The 15,491-nt window shown below is 34.9% G+C and overlaps 1 protein-coding gene across 1 annotated transcript in view; it reads right to left on the bottom strand.

Moving 5' to 3' along the window:
• DARS2 (aspartyl-tRNA synthetase 2, mitochondrial) overlaps positions 1 to 15,491 on the bottom strand; it is a 37,260-nt gene that overhangs the window by 20,161 nt on the left and 1,608 nt on the right. Inside the window, exons 2-12 of the mRNA XM_012554514.2 lie at positions 14,749 to 14,848; positions 13,114 to 13,180; positions 10,409 to 10,510; positions 9,908 to 10,003; positions 8,129 to 8,252; positions 7,382 to 7,428; positions 6,555 to 6,661; positions 5,685 to 5,754; positions 4,785 to 4,964; positions 3,685 to 3,792; positions 1,584 to 1,646 (exon numbers count right to left, since the gene is read on the bottom strand). Of these exons, the coding sequence (XP_012409968.1) occupies positions 1,584 to 1,646; positions 3,685 to 3,792; positions 4,785 to 4,964; positions 5,685 to 5,754; positions 6,555 to 6,661; positions 7,382 to 7,428; positions 8,129 to 8,252; positions 9,908 to 10,003; positions 10,409 to 10,510; positions 13,114 to 13,180; positions 14,749 to 14,848 (1,064 nt within the window). The remainder of the gene's footprint in view (positions 1 to 1,583; positions 1,647 to 3,684; positions 3,793 to 4,784; positions 4,965 to 5,684; positions 5,755 to 6,554; positions 6,662 to 7,381; positions 7,429 to 8,128; positions 8,253 to 9,907; positions 10,004 to 10,408; positions 10,511 to 13,113; positions 13,181 to 14,748; positions 14,849 to 15,491) is intronic.

The following is a 15,491-nucleotide window of genomic DNA, read 5'->3' as shown; positions in this document are numbered from 1 at the left end:
GAGCTACTACTTTCCTTGTGTCTTTGGTGTTCTTCATTCTCCTTTACTCCAGGTGGTTGGGACCAATTGATGCATCTTAGATGGCCACTTACAAGCTTTTAAGACCCCAGACAACACTCACCAAAGTAGGATGCAGAACATTTTCTTAATAAGCTTTGTTATGCCAATTGACCTAGATGTCCCCTGAAAGCATGGTCCCCCAATCCCTACTCCTGCTACTCTGTCCCTCAAAGTGTTTGACTGTATTCAGGAAACTTCTCAGCTTTGGTTTAGTCCAGTTGTGCTGACCTCCCCTGTAGTGTGTACTGTCCTCCCCTTCACCTAAGATAATTCTTATCTACTATCTAGTTAGTAAATAACCCTCACCCTCCCTCCCCACCCTCGTAACCACCTAGATACAGATTTCAGAGACTAGTAAAGGAAAAAAGAAATCCTGGGAGACATAGAGTTGCCAATTTTGTATTTTATCAAGGAAGGACACAAAGCAAACTCAAAATATCATCTACTATTACGATCATTTCTTAAAGGAAGGAACATCTTTACAGCAAGGAAAAAAAAGAAGGAAATAAAGGACAGTTCTTTAAATTCATTTAACTTTATGAAAAGCTTATTTTTCCTTGACTTTTCTCATTTTGTCTCAAACCATTTTGGAAACTACTATCCTAATATTTTTCTTTTTTCTTACTGAAAAATCCCTTTATTTTTCTTTGAACTTAAGCTATGAGACTTGGGATATGGTGGTGGTATGGGTGGTTAGTTTCAATCACAATATGTTTTTACATGGTTATGATCATGGTATATATGTAATTCTAGATACTCCTTTTCTTACTAATCATTACAATAAAATTTTTTCCTATATTACAAACTCTTAGGAAACAAAGTTTTAAAAGAGATCTTTAATATTAATTCCTCTGATTATGCCATAATTTATTTAATAATTCTAATTTGGTTTTATTTTATTCCTGTTATAAATGACACTGTGAAGAGCATAATGTCTCCCCATATTTAGAATCCTTTCTTTAGACTATATTACAGAATATTACTGACTCCAAGAGGATGAATATTTTTAAAGCTATTGATTCCAAAACAATTGAGGCAATTTAAACTTCCAGGGAAAATGTATGAAAATGCCAATTTATCACTCTTTCTCCTCCTTTTGAGATCTACCATCCGCCAAGCCACAAAAAACAAGATGTGTTTGTTAAAAGTGTATTTAGAGTTCAAAAAGACAGTATAGGAAGAACAAGGAACAGAAGCTTTCTTTCACATCAACTATTACACTTCCTTTTAAACTTGGGCACATGGGTCTCTGCTTATATTCCTAATGGGATTAAAATACCTTTGTTTATATTAAAGGCTACGGTTGGGCTTTCACATCCTGATTAATAGTGATTTCAACTATTTATATTGAAGTCTTAGAGGGATATGATTAATTTTAAAAATTAAAGGAAGAAATGTAGAATGATAAAAAATAAGACCCTTGAGCTTAAAAGCTCAAGCAATTAATTATTAGTTCAAAATATTAAATCCCCAAAAGAGAAAAACAATCAAACAAAAACCAAAATTGCTGATTAACTGCTTACCTGATTAAATTGTTCACCTGCAAATTTTCTAATGGTCTCAATGTCTTTCCTTTGTAAGTATTTCTGGAAAAAGAAAAACAAAAGTAAATTCATCAGTATGACACTTTGGCTTCATAAACATATGTTGATGATATCAAATAGGATACAAATAAATTTTGTGCCTTTCCATCATAAAAAACAAAAACAAACCCATTGCAGTTGAATCGATTCCAACTTATAGCAACCCTATAGGAAGAGTAGAACTGGCCCATAGGGTTTCCAAGGAGCAACTGGTGGATTCGAACTGCTGACCTTTCGGTTAGCAGCTAAACTCTTAACCAGTATGCCACCAGAACTCCTTCCATCATAATAGTGGAATTCGGTAAGAATTTAGTTTCTGTTGTCAAATAACAAATTTCCAAAGCTTGTTATGAGGCTTATTTTTTTCTAATTACGTAGTTCTCACTGGAAATATCTGTAAATGTATTCCACAGAAGACCTTGCATGTGCTATATGCAGGATAAATTTTCAGAATGAATCTCTACAACTGAATTGTGAAGGAGAAACAACTTTCAGATCAATAAGATATTCAGGATTTGATTATTTCAGGTTGTGTGTGTCTGTGTGTTTTCTCAACATTTTTAAAAATTGTGGTGTATATATATATATTTACAATATATATAACAAAGTATTTGCCATTTCAACTTTTTTATGTGCATAATTCAGCGAAATTAATTAAATTCACTATGTTGTGCAACCATCACCACTTTCCATACCCAAATTTTTCATTGCTCTTAACACAGACTCACTGCCTCTTAAATAATAACTCCCTCTTGACCCCTCCCATCTTCCCCTGGTAATGATTAATAAACTTTGGTCTCTATGTATTTGCCTATTCTAGATATTTCATATCAATGGGATCATACAATATCTGTCCTTTTGTGACTGACTTATTTTACTCAGCACGATGCTTTCAAGGTTCATCCATGTCATTACATATATTAGAACTTCCTTTCTCTTTAGGGCTGAGTAATACTCTATTGTATGAATGTACCACATTTTGCTTCTCCATCCATCCATTGATGGATTCTTGGTTGTTTCCACCTTTTGGCTATTATGAATTTTGCTGCAGTGAATACTGGTGTACAAGGATCTGTTTGCATCCCTTCTTTGAAGTCTTTTGGGTATATATGTAGGAGTGGAATTGCTAGGTCACATGGTAATTCTATGTTTAACTTTTTGAGGAACTGCCAGTGGTTGCAGTAGCTGCAACATATTTCAGGTTTTTAAAAATTCTTTATTTCTTTTTCTAAATTATGTCAATATATCTAAGTGAGACACTACAGTTATCATCATTAACTAATATTTATAGGGCAATTAACTAGGTATGGGAGTACAAAAAGTAAAAACAAGGCCCACCTGAAGTCTTATAATCTACTTGGGGAAGATAAGCCATACTAAAAATGAGGTAAATAATAATAGTAAGCAATATCTGTTTACCTGAAACAATTGTTATATCTGGACTAGAGGATGGATACCAAACTACTTTCTACTGAACATATGAAGTGAATGGAAAGTAATGAGATCATTTCTCTTCCCTACTCTGAATATACTGATACATGCCCAAATGAGTAGTCTTTCAAAATAGTAATCTTATTTAAAATGCTTCTGGAATTGCTGTTATTAAATTACTTTCAAATCAGCTATACTAACTACAGAAAATAAACGGGTCAGAAGATCAAGAACTAACATGCAAGGGCTATGCTGGAGCTAATACAGGGCTGAGAGCCTTTGGACAAACTAAAGCTGGAGGAAGAATGCTAATACTATTTTATGCTCATCATTGGTAGAGATTAGCCCAAATGAAGTACATTTACAGGAGTCCTTTATAACATTGTTTAAAAGGAGAAAAGTCCCAGATGTAGAGTTTAAACTCATATTCATGAGATTTTATTATTCTGTACTGATTAACTACAGTTTTAGGGACACTGTTGGACTTCACATAAAATACATACTAATTTAAAAAGAACTGTTATTTCTCTAGCTTAACTGTGCTAGTGCTGACCATATCCACTTCCCAAATACAAATTCTAGAGAAAACATAGACTTGTGCTTTACTTACTGCTCCTTCAGGGATACATATGGCTTTGATGGTTCCTTGTGGCTTACTAAGTACATCCTGAAGAAATCCAATCTTTGTATTTCTGAACACATCACTGATATCTACAATCTGGAAAATAGGTACCAAAAAGGGTTGACTAAATGTGAAGTAATATAGAACTTCTATCCTAAAACATTTTATTATTTACAAACATGCATGTTTATCATGGGTTGGGCACTGTGAACAGTGCTTTATATACATTCATCTCACCCGTATAAGAGTACGAGGTAGGCATTCTTACTATCCTCATTTCATAGATGAAGAAACTGAGGCACAGAGAAGACAGTAACTTGCCCAAGACGACATAGCTAGTAAGTGCCAGAACCAGAATTTAACAGTCTGACTTAAGAACCACTGTATTATTATCTCTTCCATATTACAATGGAAGAAACAAAAAGTAAGTTATTAGCTGTAAGTAGGCAGCTATGAAATTCCAGTATCTAGACTTTTTGTGTATTATATATATTTTTCACTCTAAGAACTGGGCACTGCTTATTGATAACACAAGGCAGGATTCAATTTCTAAGGAATCTGCACTGAGAACAGTGATATGGAAACGTCACCAGCATTACAGAGACTAAGGGATGCTGCTCTCTAGAAGGAAATAGTGAGAGGGCTGGCAATGGAAACCGTTGTATAAGAAGTCTTCCCTTACCTTTAGTTAAATGTTTATAGATTACAGTGGTTTGGATGTTTTCCTATGTATGAGTTATTTATAGACCAGGGAAAAAGAATAAACAATTCCTAATCATTTGCCTTCCAGGTGCCAATTTGGTTTTGAAAAAAATTTTTTTTCTTTCAAGTTATCATCCATGTCCACATAATCAATAACTTGTTAGTAATAAAAACTTTATAGCAAGAACCTTGCTCTTAGAAATGTCTTGGAACATAGCTGATGGTAAAAAAAAAGTCTTGTAATGTGAACACAGTTATTCTCTCACTGTAGCTTGGTAAACAACAAAAAATATGCAAAAGTGTGAAACTGGTTGTAAACTTCAAAGTGGTTTAAGAGACTGCAGGACTACTTGGGGGCACAGTCCTGGAAAAGCGAAGAGAATCACCTTCATCCCAAAGCGAGTGTCAGGTTTATCAGTCCCGTAAGTGGACACTGCCTCAGCAAAAGTCATAGAAGGGAAAGGAACAACCACAGGATCTTTGTCCTTGGGCCAGGAGTACTGGAGCAGACCTTCAATTAGACTCTGGATCCCAGTCTGGTCTACAAAAGACATCTCTATGTCAATCTGAAAACAAAATAACATATGGAAATGAACTTGAATAGCCACAATATTTAGTTACTTCTGTTTCTGAGTCACCACAGGATTCTACACATAATACTTAATAAATCGGGGGGGGGGGATAAATATTATTGTACATCTGTTTTATGTCAGGCATTGTGTGAATATTTTTCACACATCACCTCGTTTAGGTCCCACAACTATCTCACGGCCTAGGGCTCAGACAGGCTAAGTAACTTGCCTGTGTATTATAGTTAGTAAGTAGTGAAGCTAGATTTGATCTCAAATCTTTCCACTTCAAAGTGTGTAATTTTTACACTTCACCACACTGATGAATACTCTATCATACAGAAACTAAATCATTACACCTGTAGTTTTGATTTATAAGTCCACAAATTAGATAAACAGATTTAACAGCAAGATACAGAATTATCAGTTTTAATGTACCAGAAATTTGTTTTAAGGACTTTATCATATTATGAGCATTAAAACACTATAGGAATCTGTGACATTCTTCTTGGCTGACGACTACACTTCTTATAAAAAGGACACATGAAATGGATCAAAAATTAAATAATTAGTCCCTCAACTGTAGGTAACTTTGATTAAATATCTGATGTATAAAATGTAACAAGAAACAAAGTACATGTAATTACTTCCCTTGTCTTGAAAATACTCCGCTGTAACAAACCTGAATCTATAAGATAGATTAATATAACTTAGTACCTGAGTAAACTCAGGCTGTCTGTCTGGTCTTGAACCTTCATCTCGATAACATCGGGCAACCTGAAAATATCTACAATTGAAAAATACCATTAATTGAGTCATGATTCTAGGGAGATACACTTCTCTCCAAAAGTTTACGGCAGTGCAAGTCATGAAATAAATTAATAATGATATCTATAGGACATAAAAATTTTTTTCTATTTCTTATGCTTTAATTTCATCAGATACACAGCCGACCTATGAGAAATTAACTATTCCACATATTGTTGTAAAAATATACATAGGCACCTTTGGATATTCATGTATTAGAGTGGCATGCAAGGCAGTTCATGCTTCTTTACACATACTCTTTTACTTTGGCCAAACTGAATCATTCATTGTTCCTGAATACACCTCTACAAACACATAGCTTTCCTATGCTATGCATCTCCGACTCTCATCTTCACCTGCTGAAATGCAGCTCTATCCCAACTCTCATTTTAGAAACTTCTCTATATTTCCCCAAACAATATCATCTTAAATCTCTTAATACCTAGCTTGCAACTCTCAATGCACTTATAGTTTGCTTTTTATCAGTTTTGCTTTTTATTTCAGTCTGCCTTACTAGAATCATTCACTCCTTGAGAGCAAGAACTATTTGTTTTAATCCCCTGCCACATCTACTAGCACAGAGCTTTGCATATGGTGGCCACTCAATAAATATTCACTAAATGATAACTACAAATTTTCAAGGTATTTTACACGTATTCTCTGAAGCTCTCATAAATTTTCTAATCTCTCAAGAGATCAGTCAATTTTGTGTTTCCTTCTCCCTCTTCTTTTTTCCCCCCTTTTTCCTCTCTGATAACTACTAGCATAAAGAAAGCTCACCTGTCTAAACCACCAACCATCAGAAGCTGTTTAAACTGTTGAGGACTCTGAGGGAGAGAATAAAACTTTCCAGGTTCCCTTGATGGTACCACAAACTCTTTTGCACCCTTTTAATGAGAGAGAAAGAGAGAGAGAGATTGTTGAAAACAAACACAAGGTATAATTCAGAGATCATTTCTTGCTCATCTTTTATTCCCTAAAAGTAGGTTTTAAATACTGGCTTGCATATATAAAAAAACCCAAAATCAAACCCGTTGCTGTTGATTCCGACTCATAGTGACCCTACAGAACAGAATAGAACTGCCCCATAAAGTTTCCAAGGAGGGGCTGGTGGATTTGAACTTTTGGTTAGTAGCCAAACACTTAACCACTGCATCACCAGGGCTCCGGCTTGCATACAGTAGGTATTAAATGTGTGCCTTTTGAAATAAATTCCCAATTCTGTTACTAGCTACAAGGATTTTGTGCATTATTTCCTATTCAAGTAACTCCTGCTTTTCTAAATTAAACAGTAGTTTTATAAATCCATAGATTTTATAAATAGATGGAATATCAATGTTTAAAACTGTCAGTTCTTAACATTTTAAGGAACCAATTCATTAATGATTTGCATCTATAAACCTCTCTGAAGAAAACTTATGTAGACTAAAAGGATTCTTACCCAAAATATTAATCTACATAATTTTCTTAACTCTTTGAAAAGCTGGGTAATGTAAACAGCCTGAAGCAGTAAAATAAAATAAAAGTGGGCCAAGTAAATATAAAAGCAAAATGGCCCAGTTTCACAGCTGATAGAACATTATCAGTAGACTAAGGAATATACATACCCCTGGAGTCTTCTTAAACAATGTTGGTGTTTCTACATCCACAAATCCTAAAAAGAGAGAAACATCTGAATTTAGAAGATAAGAATTTGGAATCTGTCAAATAATGATGTCTGAAGTCCAACAAATCTGAGGCTACCCTTTAATTAGGAATTTTGGTTGAAATACATTATCAAGCCTACTGGTGCTGGTTTCCAAAAGTCTAAGAAACCTGAAGAGTTTCAAGAAAATACTATTCTGTTCATAAGGTTGATACTTATGTCATGAATTAATTTTACTCAATGAAGCCTTATCTACTGCACTGTTCTGGTTTTCCAAATGTTCTGCTAGTGTAGCAAAAAAGAAAAAACAAAAAACATAAAAAAAAAAAAATATAGCAGAAGAAAAGAACTTATCAATGTGTTCAGTTTAATTCACATATTTCTGAGCTGCTAGCAAATGATGTACAGGCATGATAAAGAATAAAGAAAAGTTAGAGAAAATGACCAAAAGGCTGTCCTATCTTCAACAGTGATAGGAAATAACCATATACAACAATGTAACAGGCACTATCACCTTTAAAAGGATACATTTATTATCTGGGTACTAGTCACTACATTACGTTCAAGGACAAAACACTCTGGAAATGAACCATTCCTTATAAAGTACCTTATACACTGGGTGAATTCTAGGCATCTGGTAACATCTGACCCAAAGATGCTAAGGAAAGGATCTATACAGTGCAAAAGAACATTGAGGCATTACCCTTACCATGCAGATTACAGAGGTATTCCCGCATTTTCATGACCGTCTGGGACCTCAGTCTCAGGTTATACTGCATCTGGGAACTACGCAAGTCTAAGTATCGATACTGCAAACGAAGAGCCTCTGTTTTCTAAACAAATTTAAAGATTTTAGGTTTAAATATTTTTTTTTAATATTCAAAAGATTATCTTTAGATAAGAGTTTGAATTTTCAAAAACTGTATCTCTGTCATTAGCTTACACCACTGTCAAGTAGCCCACCAACTTGCTGTTTCCATTTGTGTAAACATCACCATCCTACACCTTCTAAGTTTGATACTAGTACAGATTTTTTTTTTTTACTATGCGTTACTATTACCACCACACTGCACTGATTGAAATCTGCCTACCTTATTGACCACTTTTCATCCATTTAAGCCATAGTTGAGTCTTGAGAAAAATTTTTTTTTAAAGATTTCAAATATCTTTTAAAAAGATACACCAGAATAAAATATGCTACAATCTTATCATCTGAAAGGGATAGTATATTTCATGTGTAAGAAATGCAAGGGGACAGCAGGTAGAATCTCCACAGCTGCACAAGTTGGAACAACTATGAGGAACATGGTGAGGTTTGCTTATTTTCAAGGCTGTAAATCTCTGCATCCTTGTTTGAGAACTTTAACAAGTCTTTTTTCCTGGAATCAGTTATCTTCAGGGCTTCGAACCAGTTCATTCTGGTTTGAACCCCTGTGAAGAATTTGCATCTCCACCGCAGATATACTGAATGAGAATCAGTAACAAGATCCCCAGGTGATTCCTATGCATAATAAATTTTGAGAACCACTGCTCTACTAGTGGAGCCCTAGTGGCACAGTGGTTAAGAGCTAGGCTGCTAACCAAAAGGTCGGCAGTATGAATCCACCATCTGCTACTTGGAAACCCTATGGAGCAGTTTTACTCTGTCCTACAGGGTTGCTATGAGTCGGAATTGCTTGAGGGCAACGAGTTTGGTTCTCAGAATTAGTCCCTAACCACCAGCAGCATTAGGATCAGCTGAGAACGTGTTAGAACTGCAACTTCTCAGCAAGGGTTCGAACTAGAACAAACCAGTTCAAAACCCTGGTTACTTCTTTGACTAGTTCTGTATCTTTTTCTCAAAGCTTATCTAGGGAAAAACTGTATATTTTCTTCTATTTTTCACAAGGTCAACCCTGTAATCAAATTGCTCTTTCTAATTAAAGGATTACGTATTTGGCACTTAACTGTAAGACAAGTGGGTAGACAATGAATATAAAAATCCCCTTATAGTTTACAAATTAGACATATACAAGTCTACAACTGTGGCAGATGAAAATTCACCTGGGTGTACTTACCCAGTGCTGTCTGGTTCCATCAACCCCATAAAATTTGGCAAAAAACCTCCTAAATTACGGAAGTCATATTTACAAGCTTGGGGAAGGCAAGGGTTGTTCCAAGCACACATTTTATGATTGTTAGAGGTTTAAACTTAGTAGGTGCAGGATCCCCTATGCTATCTGGCTATTTCCAAACTAGACATAAATTTCCTTTCAAAATGTAAAACAACAGCAACAAAAAAACCTGAACAATATAACACTCCAATTTTTAAGGACAGAAAAACGTTTCATTGTCTGAAAAAAACAGTCTGGGTATTTAAGAACTGCAGCAGCTAATAAAATGCTTAATTTTATAGAAGTTAAACTTTTCTTTTAAAAAATTCTGAAAACACTTTACTGGTAGCATCAACATTTTGTAAATAGTCTATTTTATTAAAAACAGATGGCACCTTCACAAAGTCCTTAATTTCAAAGGGCAGCTTCTTGCAGGAATTCAGAAGCTCAGCTGTTTTAACTTTGATTTCAATCTCACCTGTTGGCATTTTCTGAAAGAGAGAATGAGACAGGAGAGAAAGAAGATATTTAAAAAAAAAAATTACCATCAGGACACGTACACAATCCACATTTGTATCCCACATGCATTTATCTGCAGATGTAAAATATAAAGGCACTTACAATGTATTAATGTCTAAAGCATAAATGTCCACAATTTTTATATTCTTATGCATATTTGTGGCCAATGTGCTAACCAACAAATACCTGAACATGCATATTTACATAGCTGTCTGTGTTTATAGTCAAGATTTTGAAACCTGTAGGCTCATCTGTAGAACTTACAGGCCTCTGGTGCTTGGTGTCCAATAGTTATTCAGTCTATGTTGCCTGAATGTGTACAAAGACACAGCAAATGCACATAAGTAAGATTTATAGACAATTTCTAATCTACTAACTGGATTCTCTTGTCCTGGAGGTCGGGAAATGACTGTCCCAGACACTTGCACCACAGATTCCACAGGGGCTTCACATAACATCTTCTTCAGAGAAGCAGCCGACTACAAAATAACAGGGAAATCAGTTCCAAGAAATAAATGAACTTAAAGGAATCAGTAGTAGCTGTAATCTATGGCTTAGAAAAACTAACCAGCAGCGTTAGCGTCGCCTGGGGATGCTAACGGCTTAACTGTCATAAATACTGGGGGTGCCTTTGATGACTTTTTATTACAGATTTTGGTAAAGGGCATCCCCATCTTGACCCCGTGACACATAGCAAGTAAAACAATTAGGTAAGACTTTTAAAATTTTTTCTTAAAGAAAAATAAGGGGAAGAACGAGCTGATGCACACAAGTCCCATATATTTTAAAGACAATTGTCTCTAGGGTTTGTTTTTAGGGGCAATTAAAATCAAGAGCAATAATGGAGTCTAAAGTGAAAGGGGTTCTCCTGGATTGGCTATGCTCATCTCTGGATCCTGATCCCTGAAAGACACTTCATTGCTCTTGCCTTATTTCAAACACTAAAAGCTGATTAAATAATATCTTTTCTAGGCATACAAGCATTTATAGAAATTACCACAATAGGAAACAAAGTTACCAAACAAGCATGTTGGGAGTTCTTTTTTTAAATTTTTTCTTATTTTGGTGAAAGTATACACAGCCAAAGACACACCATTTAAACAATTTCTACATGTACAATTCAGTGACATTAATTACATTCTTCAAGTTGTACTACCATTCTTGCTATCCTTTTCCAAATTACTTGACCACTATTATCACTGCCCCCTAAGCTTCCCATCCAACCTTTCACGTCAGTTTGATCTCACATAGATAATTGTTATTGTTGTTGTTGAGAATATACACAACAAAAACATACATCAATTCAAGCTTCTACATTTCAGTGACATTGATTACATTCAAGTTGTATGATCATTCTCACCCTCTTTTTCTGAGTTGTTCCTTCCCCATTAACATAAACTCACTGCCCACTGAGGTTCCTATCTAATCTTATGTCAATTTGATCCTACACATATATGCTCAAAAGAGCATAATGCTCAAGGCGGACATTTTTTACTAGTTAAGTTAAACTATTGTTTGATTTTAAGAAGACTTCAGGGGATACTTTTGGTTTAAGGTTTAAAGGTGATCTCAGAGCAATAGTTTCAGGGATTCACCCAGCTCCCATGGCTCTCAAAAGTCTGGCATCCATGAGAATTTGTAAGTCTGTTCTACATTTTCCCCCTTTTGATCAGGATTCTTCTATAGACTCTTTGATCAAAATGTTCAGTAATGGTAGCCAGGCACTATCCCATTCTTCTGGTCTCATGGCAAAGGAGGCAGTTGCTCACAGAGGCAATCAGCCACACATTCCATTTCCTCCTCCTATTCCTGACTCTCCTTCTTCCTCTATTGCTCCAATGATGGGAGTTCTTTGTTTTATCTAACCTTAATTGCAGTTATTTTCTGAGCAAGTAATACCTTCATATGGCTCAAATTTCAAAGGGTACAAAAAGATATACAGTGAAAAGTCTACCTCCAGTCCCTCAGTTCACCTCCCCAGAGGCATCCAATGTTACCAGATACATATCCTTTCAGGGATATTTTATAACATAAATATAAGGAAACACACAGAGTGTGCATATATTCCTTTTCCTTTCCCTCTTTATTTTATACAGATGATTGCAACGTATATGTTCTTCTGTATCTTGCATTTTTCATTAACAATATACCTTGGACTTTTTTCCACATTAGCACATAAAAACCTTCTTCATTCTTTTTCCATGACTGAGTAGTATCTCATAAGGATATACATTATTTTTAAACCAGTCTATTATTGGAGGACATGCAGGTTCTCTTTTTCCATTACAAATAATTCTGCAGTGAATAACTCTGAATACATGTCATTTTGCATCTGTGTAAGTTTAGGTGTAAGATAATTGTAAGATGATTTACTAGAAGTGGAATTAATGCACCAAAGGATATATGAATTTATAATTTTGATATTTCCAAATTGCCCTTCATAGAATTAGTGCCAACTTATATTCCCTAGGAATGTACAAACACCTGTCTTCCCAAACACAGCATGTTGTCAATCCAGTGCATTCAAAATAGTTAACTCTGTGTAGTTTTAATTCACATTTCTCTACTTATGAGTTAGGTTGAGAATCTTTTCATATGTCTACAAGCCACTTACGTTTTCTTTTCTGTAAATTTTATGTTTATATCCTGAGTTCACACTTCTACTGGGTCACTGGACTTTTTCTAATTAATATTAGAGAAATTCGTCTACTGTCTGTGATACGAGTTGTAGTTTTTTCCTAGTTTGTCATTTAAAAAAAAAATAACTTATTTATTTATGTTGTTGTTGAGAATTATACACAGCAAAACACTCAGTCAACACTTTCTACCTGTACAATTCAGTAATTTTGATTTGTGCATTCTTCTAGCTGTGCAACATCCTTACCCTCCTTTCCTGATTGTCATTTGTCTTAACGTGGCTTATGGTTACTTTCATTAAGAATAACCTTTTTTTGGTTTTTGTTTTTTTCTAAGAATAAACTTTTGAATTTGAAACCTCAAACACACTTAACAAACGTATGTAGTTTACTCTAACCGCAGCATCAAAGAGGTTTTCAGCTAGTAGTAGGAAACCTTCTATTACCTCTTCCTGGGGAATGACAACTTGAACAAGCCCGTGGAAATCTCTCAGGACCAGGAATATGTTTTGCCTGATTAATAAAGAAAATGAACATTTTATGATAAAATCTTTAAGCCTAAAGTTTAAACAGGTAAAACAAAGAACCTCATGCAATTTCTCATGTTTCTTTTTTTAGAATTATATACTTTCACTAGCTACATTCATACAGTTGTTACTTATGTAACTTATTAGTGAAAAAACAGATCATGTTTTCATTTTCAATTTCAATTTTTATTGGCTATCTATACAGCTTACTGTTATCCAGATGGCTTATTAACAAAAAGGTAGATATTTTCATTTTCAATTTTCATTGGTTTAGGTCTTTATAAGAAAATTTTATTAAGTTTGGAAATAATCCACATCTTAAAACCCAAAAGCCATATTTTAGGAATATTATTTTAGAAATACCTGATTGGTTGCTTTTGAAATATAGCAACATAAGATCTTTTTTTTTTTTCCTTTGGCAATCCTGTGTGTATGTTAGAGTAGAACTATGCTCCGTAGGGATTTTTTGTTTTTTAAATTTTGTTGTTGTTGTTGAGAATATATGTAGGAAAATATATACCAATTCAACAGTTTCTACATGTACCATTTAGTGACACTGATTACATTCTTTGAGTTGCACAACCATTCTCACCCTCCTTTTCTGAGTTGTTCCTCCCCCATTAACATAAACTTACTGCCGCCTAAGGTGATCCCATATAGATAATTCTTAAAAGAGCATAATGCTCAAGGCAGACCTTTTTATTACTAGTTAAGCTAAACTATTTATTGTTTGGTTTTAAGAAGACTTCAGGGGATATTTTTGGTTCAAGGATCAAAGATTATCTCAGGTCAATAGTTTTAGGGATTATAATCTTTTCTCTTACTAAAAAAAATAAAATCTAAAATTTTCTGGAAGAATCCAACTACTAATATCTCTATAAACCATCAAAAGATCCCAGAGATCCCAACATTTCAGCATCGAACCTACATTTCTCATACTGCCCTTAGCACCAGGAAGGGGTATAGAAGTATCTTTAGATTTTGGTTCAGCATATAGAGTTACCAAATTTATTGGTGAAATACCCACCTATTTGGGACATACTCTTTAGGAAGGTCACACAACCTATACATTGTAGATACATTTTCAGTATGAATTAATGTACTATTCAGGTATGCTCTGGAATGTAGAGATGAACAAAACGAAATGGGTTCTGTTCTTAAGGAATCACTGTTCATGTTTTTAGGTTTTTTTCCCTACCTAAAATTAGAACAAAATATGCCTTTTTTGTGTTATTGGAGCTTACAGCTAGTTCATGGTGTGTTGGCCATGAAGCAGTTACTGGTCCTAGGAGCTCTTCAGCCTTAGTAAACCATTCTAGTCAACTAGTGCATAAAGGACCACCTTTACACCCTTCAACAGATGTTACTGATACCTACCAAGAGTGACACTATTTGGGTTTTTCAAAACAAAAACAAAACTGAAAATCCAATGAATTTTCAGAAGCCTGCAGGAGTTGCAAGGCTATTATTCTTTTAACTGGTTTAAAATTAATAAAGGTTCGAAATTGCCTTGGAAAAACAATCACCATGCATTCTTAATCTGCCCCAATTTACCGTCGGTACTGAATCCATCCACACAGGGTGACTTCTTGGCCTAAGTGAGAAGAACGCAACTCCCCACATGTGTTGGTCCGTGCAACAAAGCTATTGAACTCTTCAAAAAAAAAAAGTAAGATTAAAAAAAAGTTCAACTGTAAATTGCTTAAACATAAACATTCTCAAATCATAACATCTTAGGTATTTCAGGTCAGTGGATGAAATTTATAAATCAGATTATGTAATTTGATTCATTCATCGTTATATTTACCTGCAAATGTGCCAAAAGCCAAGTGGATCATTTTAATGTAAAATTTTGCCTCGTGTTAGAAAATTTAAATTTTTTGGATCATCTGGCATTTGCACTGACCTAAAATCTAACAGCCCAGTTCTTAATATTGCACGTTTCTTCTGCAAATGAGATGTGATCTTAGGAACTACAGAAGAATTTTGATGGTGCAGTAAATATCCACCTTTAGTATAGTCTAGTGTCTAACAGTCACTAGAAACACTATTAAAAGTATTCTCAAGCGAGAAAGAATAATTCAGGTTTCTTATTAGTAGCATCAAGGAACCCTGGTGGCCCAGTGGTTAAGCTCTTGTCTGGCAACCGAAAGAAACCATCTACCAGTGGCTCTGCAGGAGAAAAGACCTGGAGATTCTCTCCAGTATAGATTAAAAACACCAAATCCGTTGCCGTTGAGCTGATTCCGACTTATAGCAACCCTACAGGGTTTCCAAGGAGCAGCTGGTGGATTTGA

This window comes from Trichechus manatus, unplaced genomic scaffold (assembly GCF_000243295.1).
Source record: "Trichechus manatus latirostris isolate Lorelei unplaced genomic scaffold, TriManLat1.0 scaffold00021, whole genome shotgun sequence".
Classification (NCBI taxonomy): Eukaryota; Metazoa; Chordata; class Mammalia; order Sirenia; family Trichechidae; genus Trichechus; species Trichechus manatus.
Note: the sequence above shows the minus strand (reverse complement) of the source record. Positions and strands in the feature narration are given on the sequence as shown.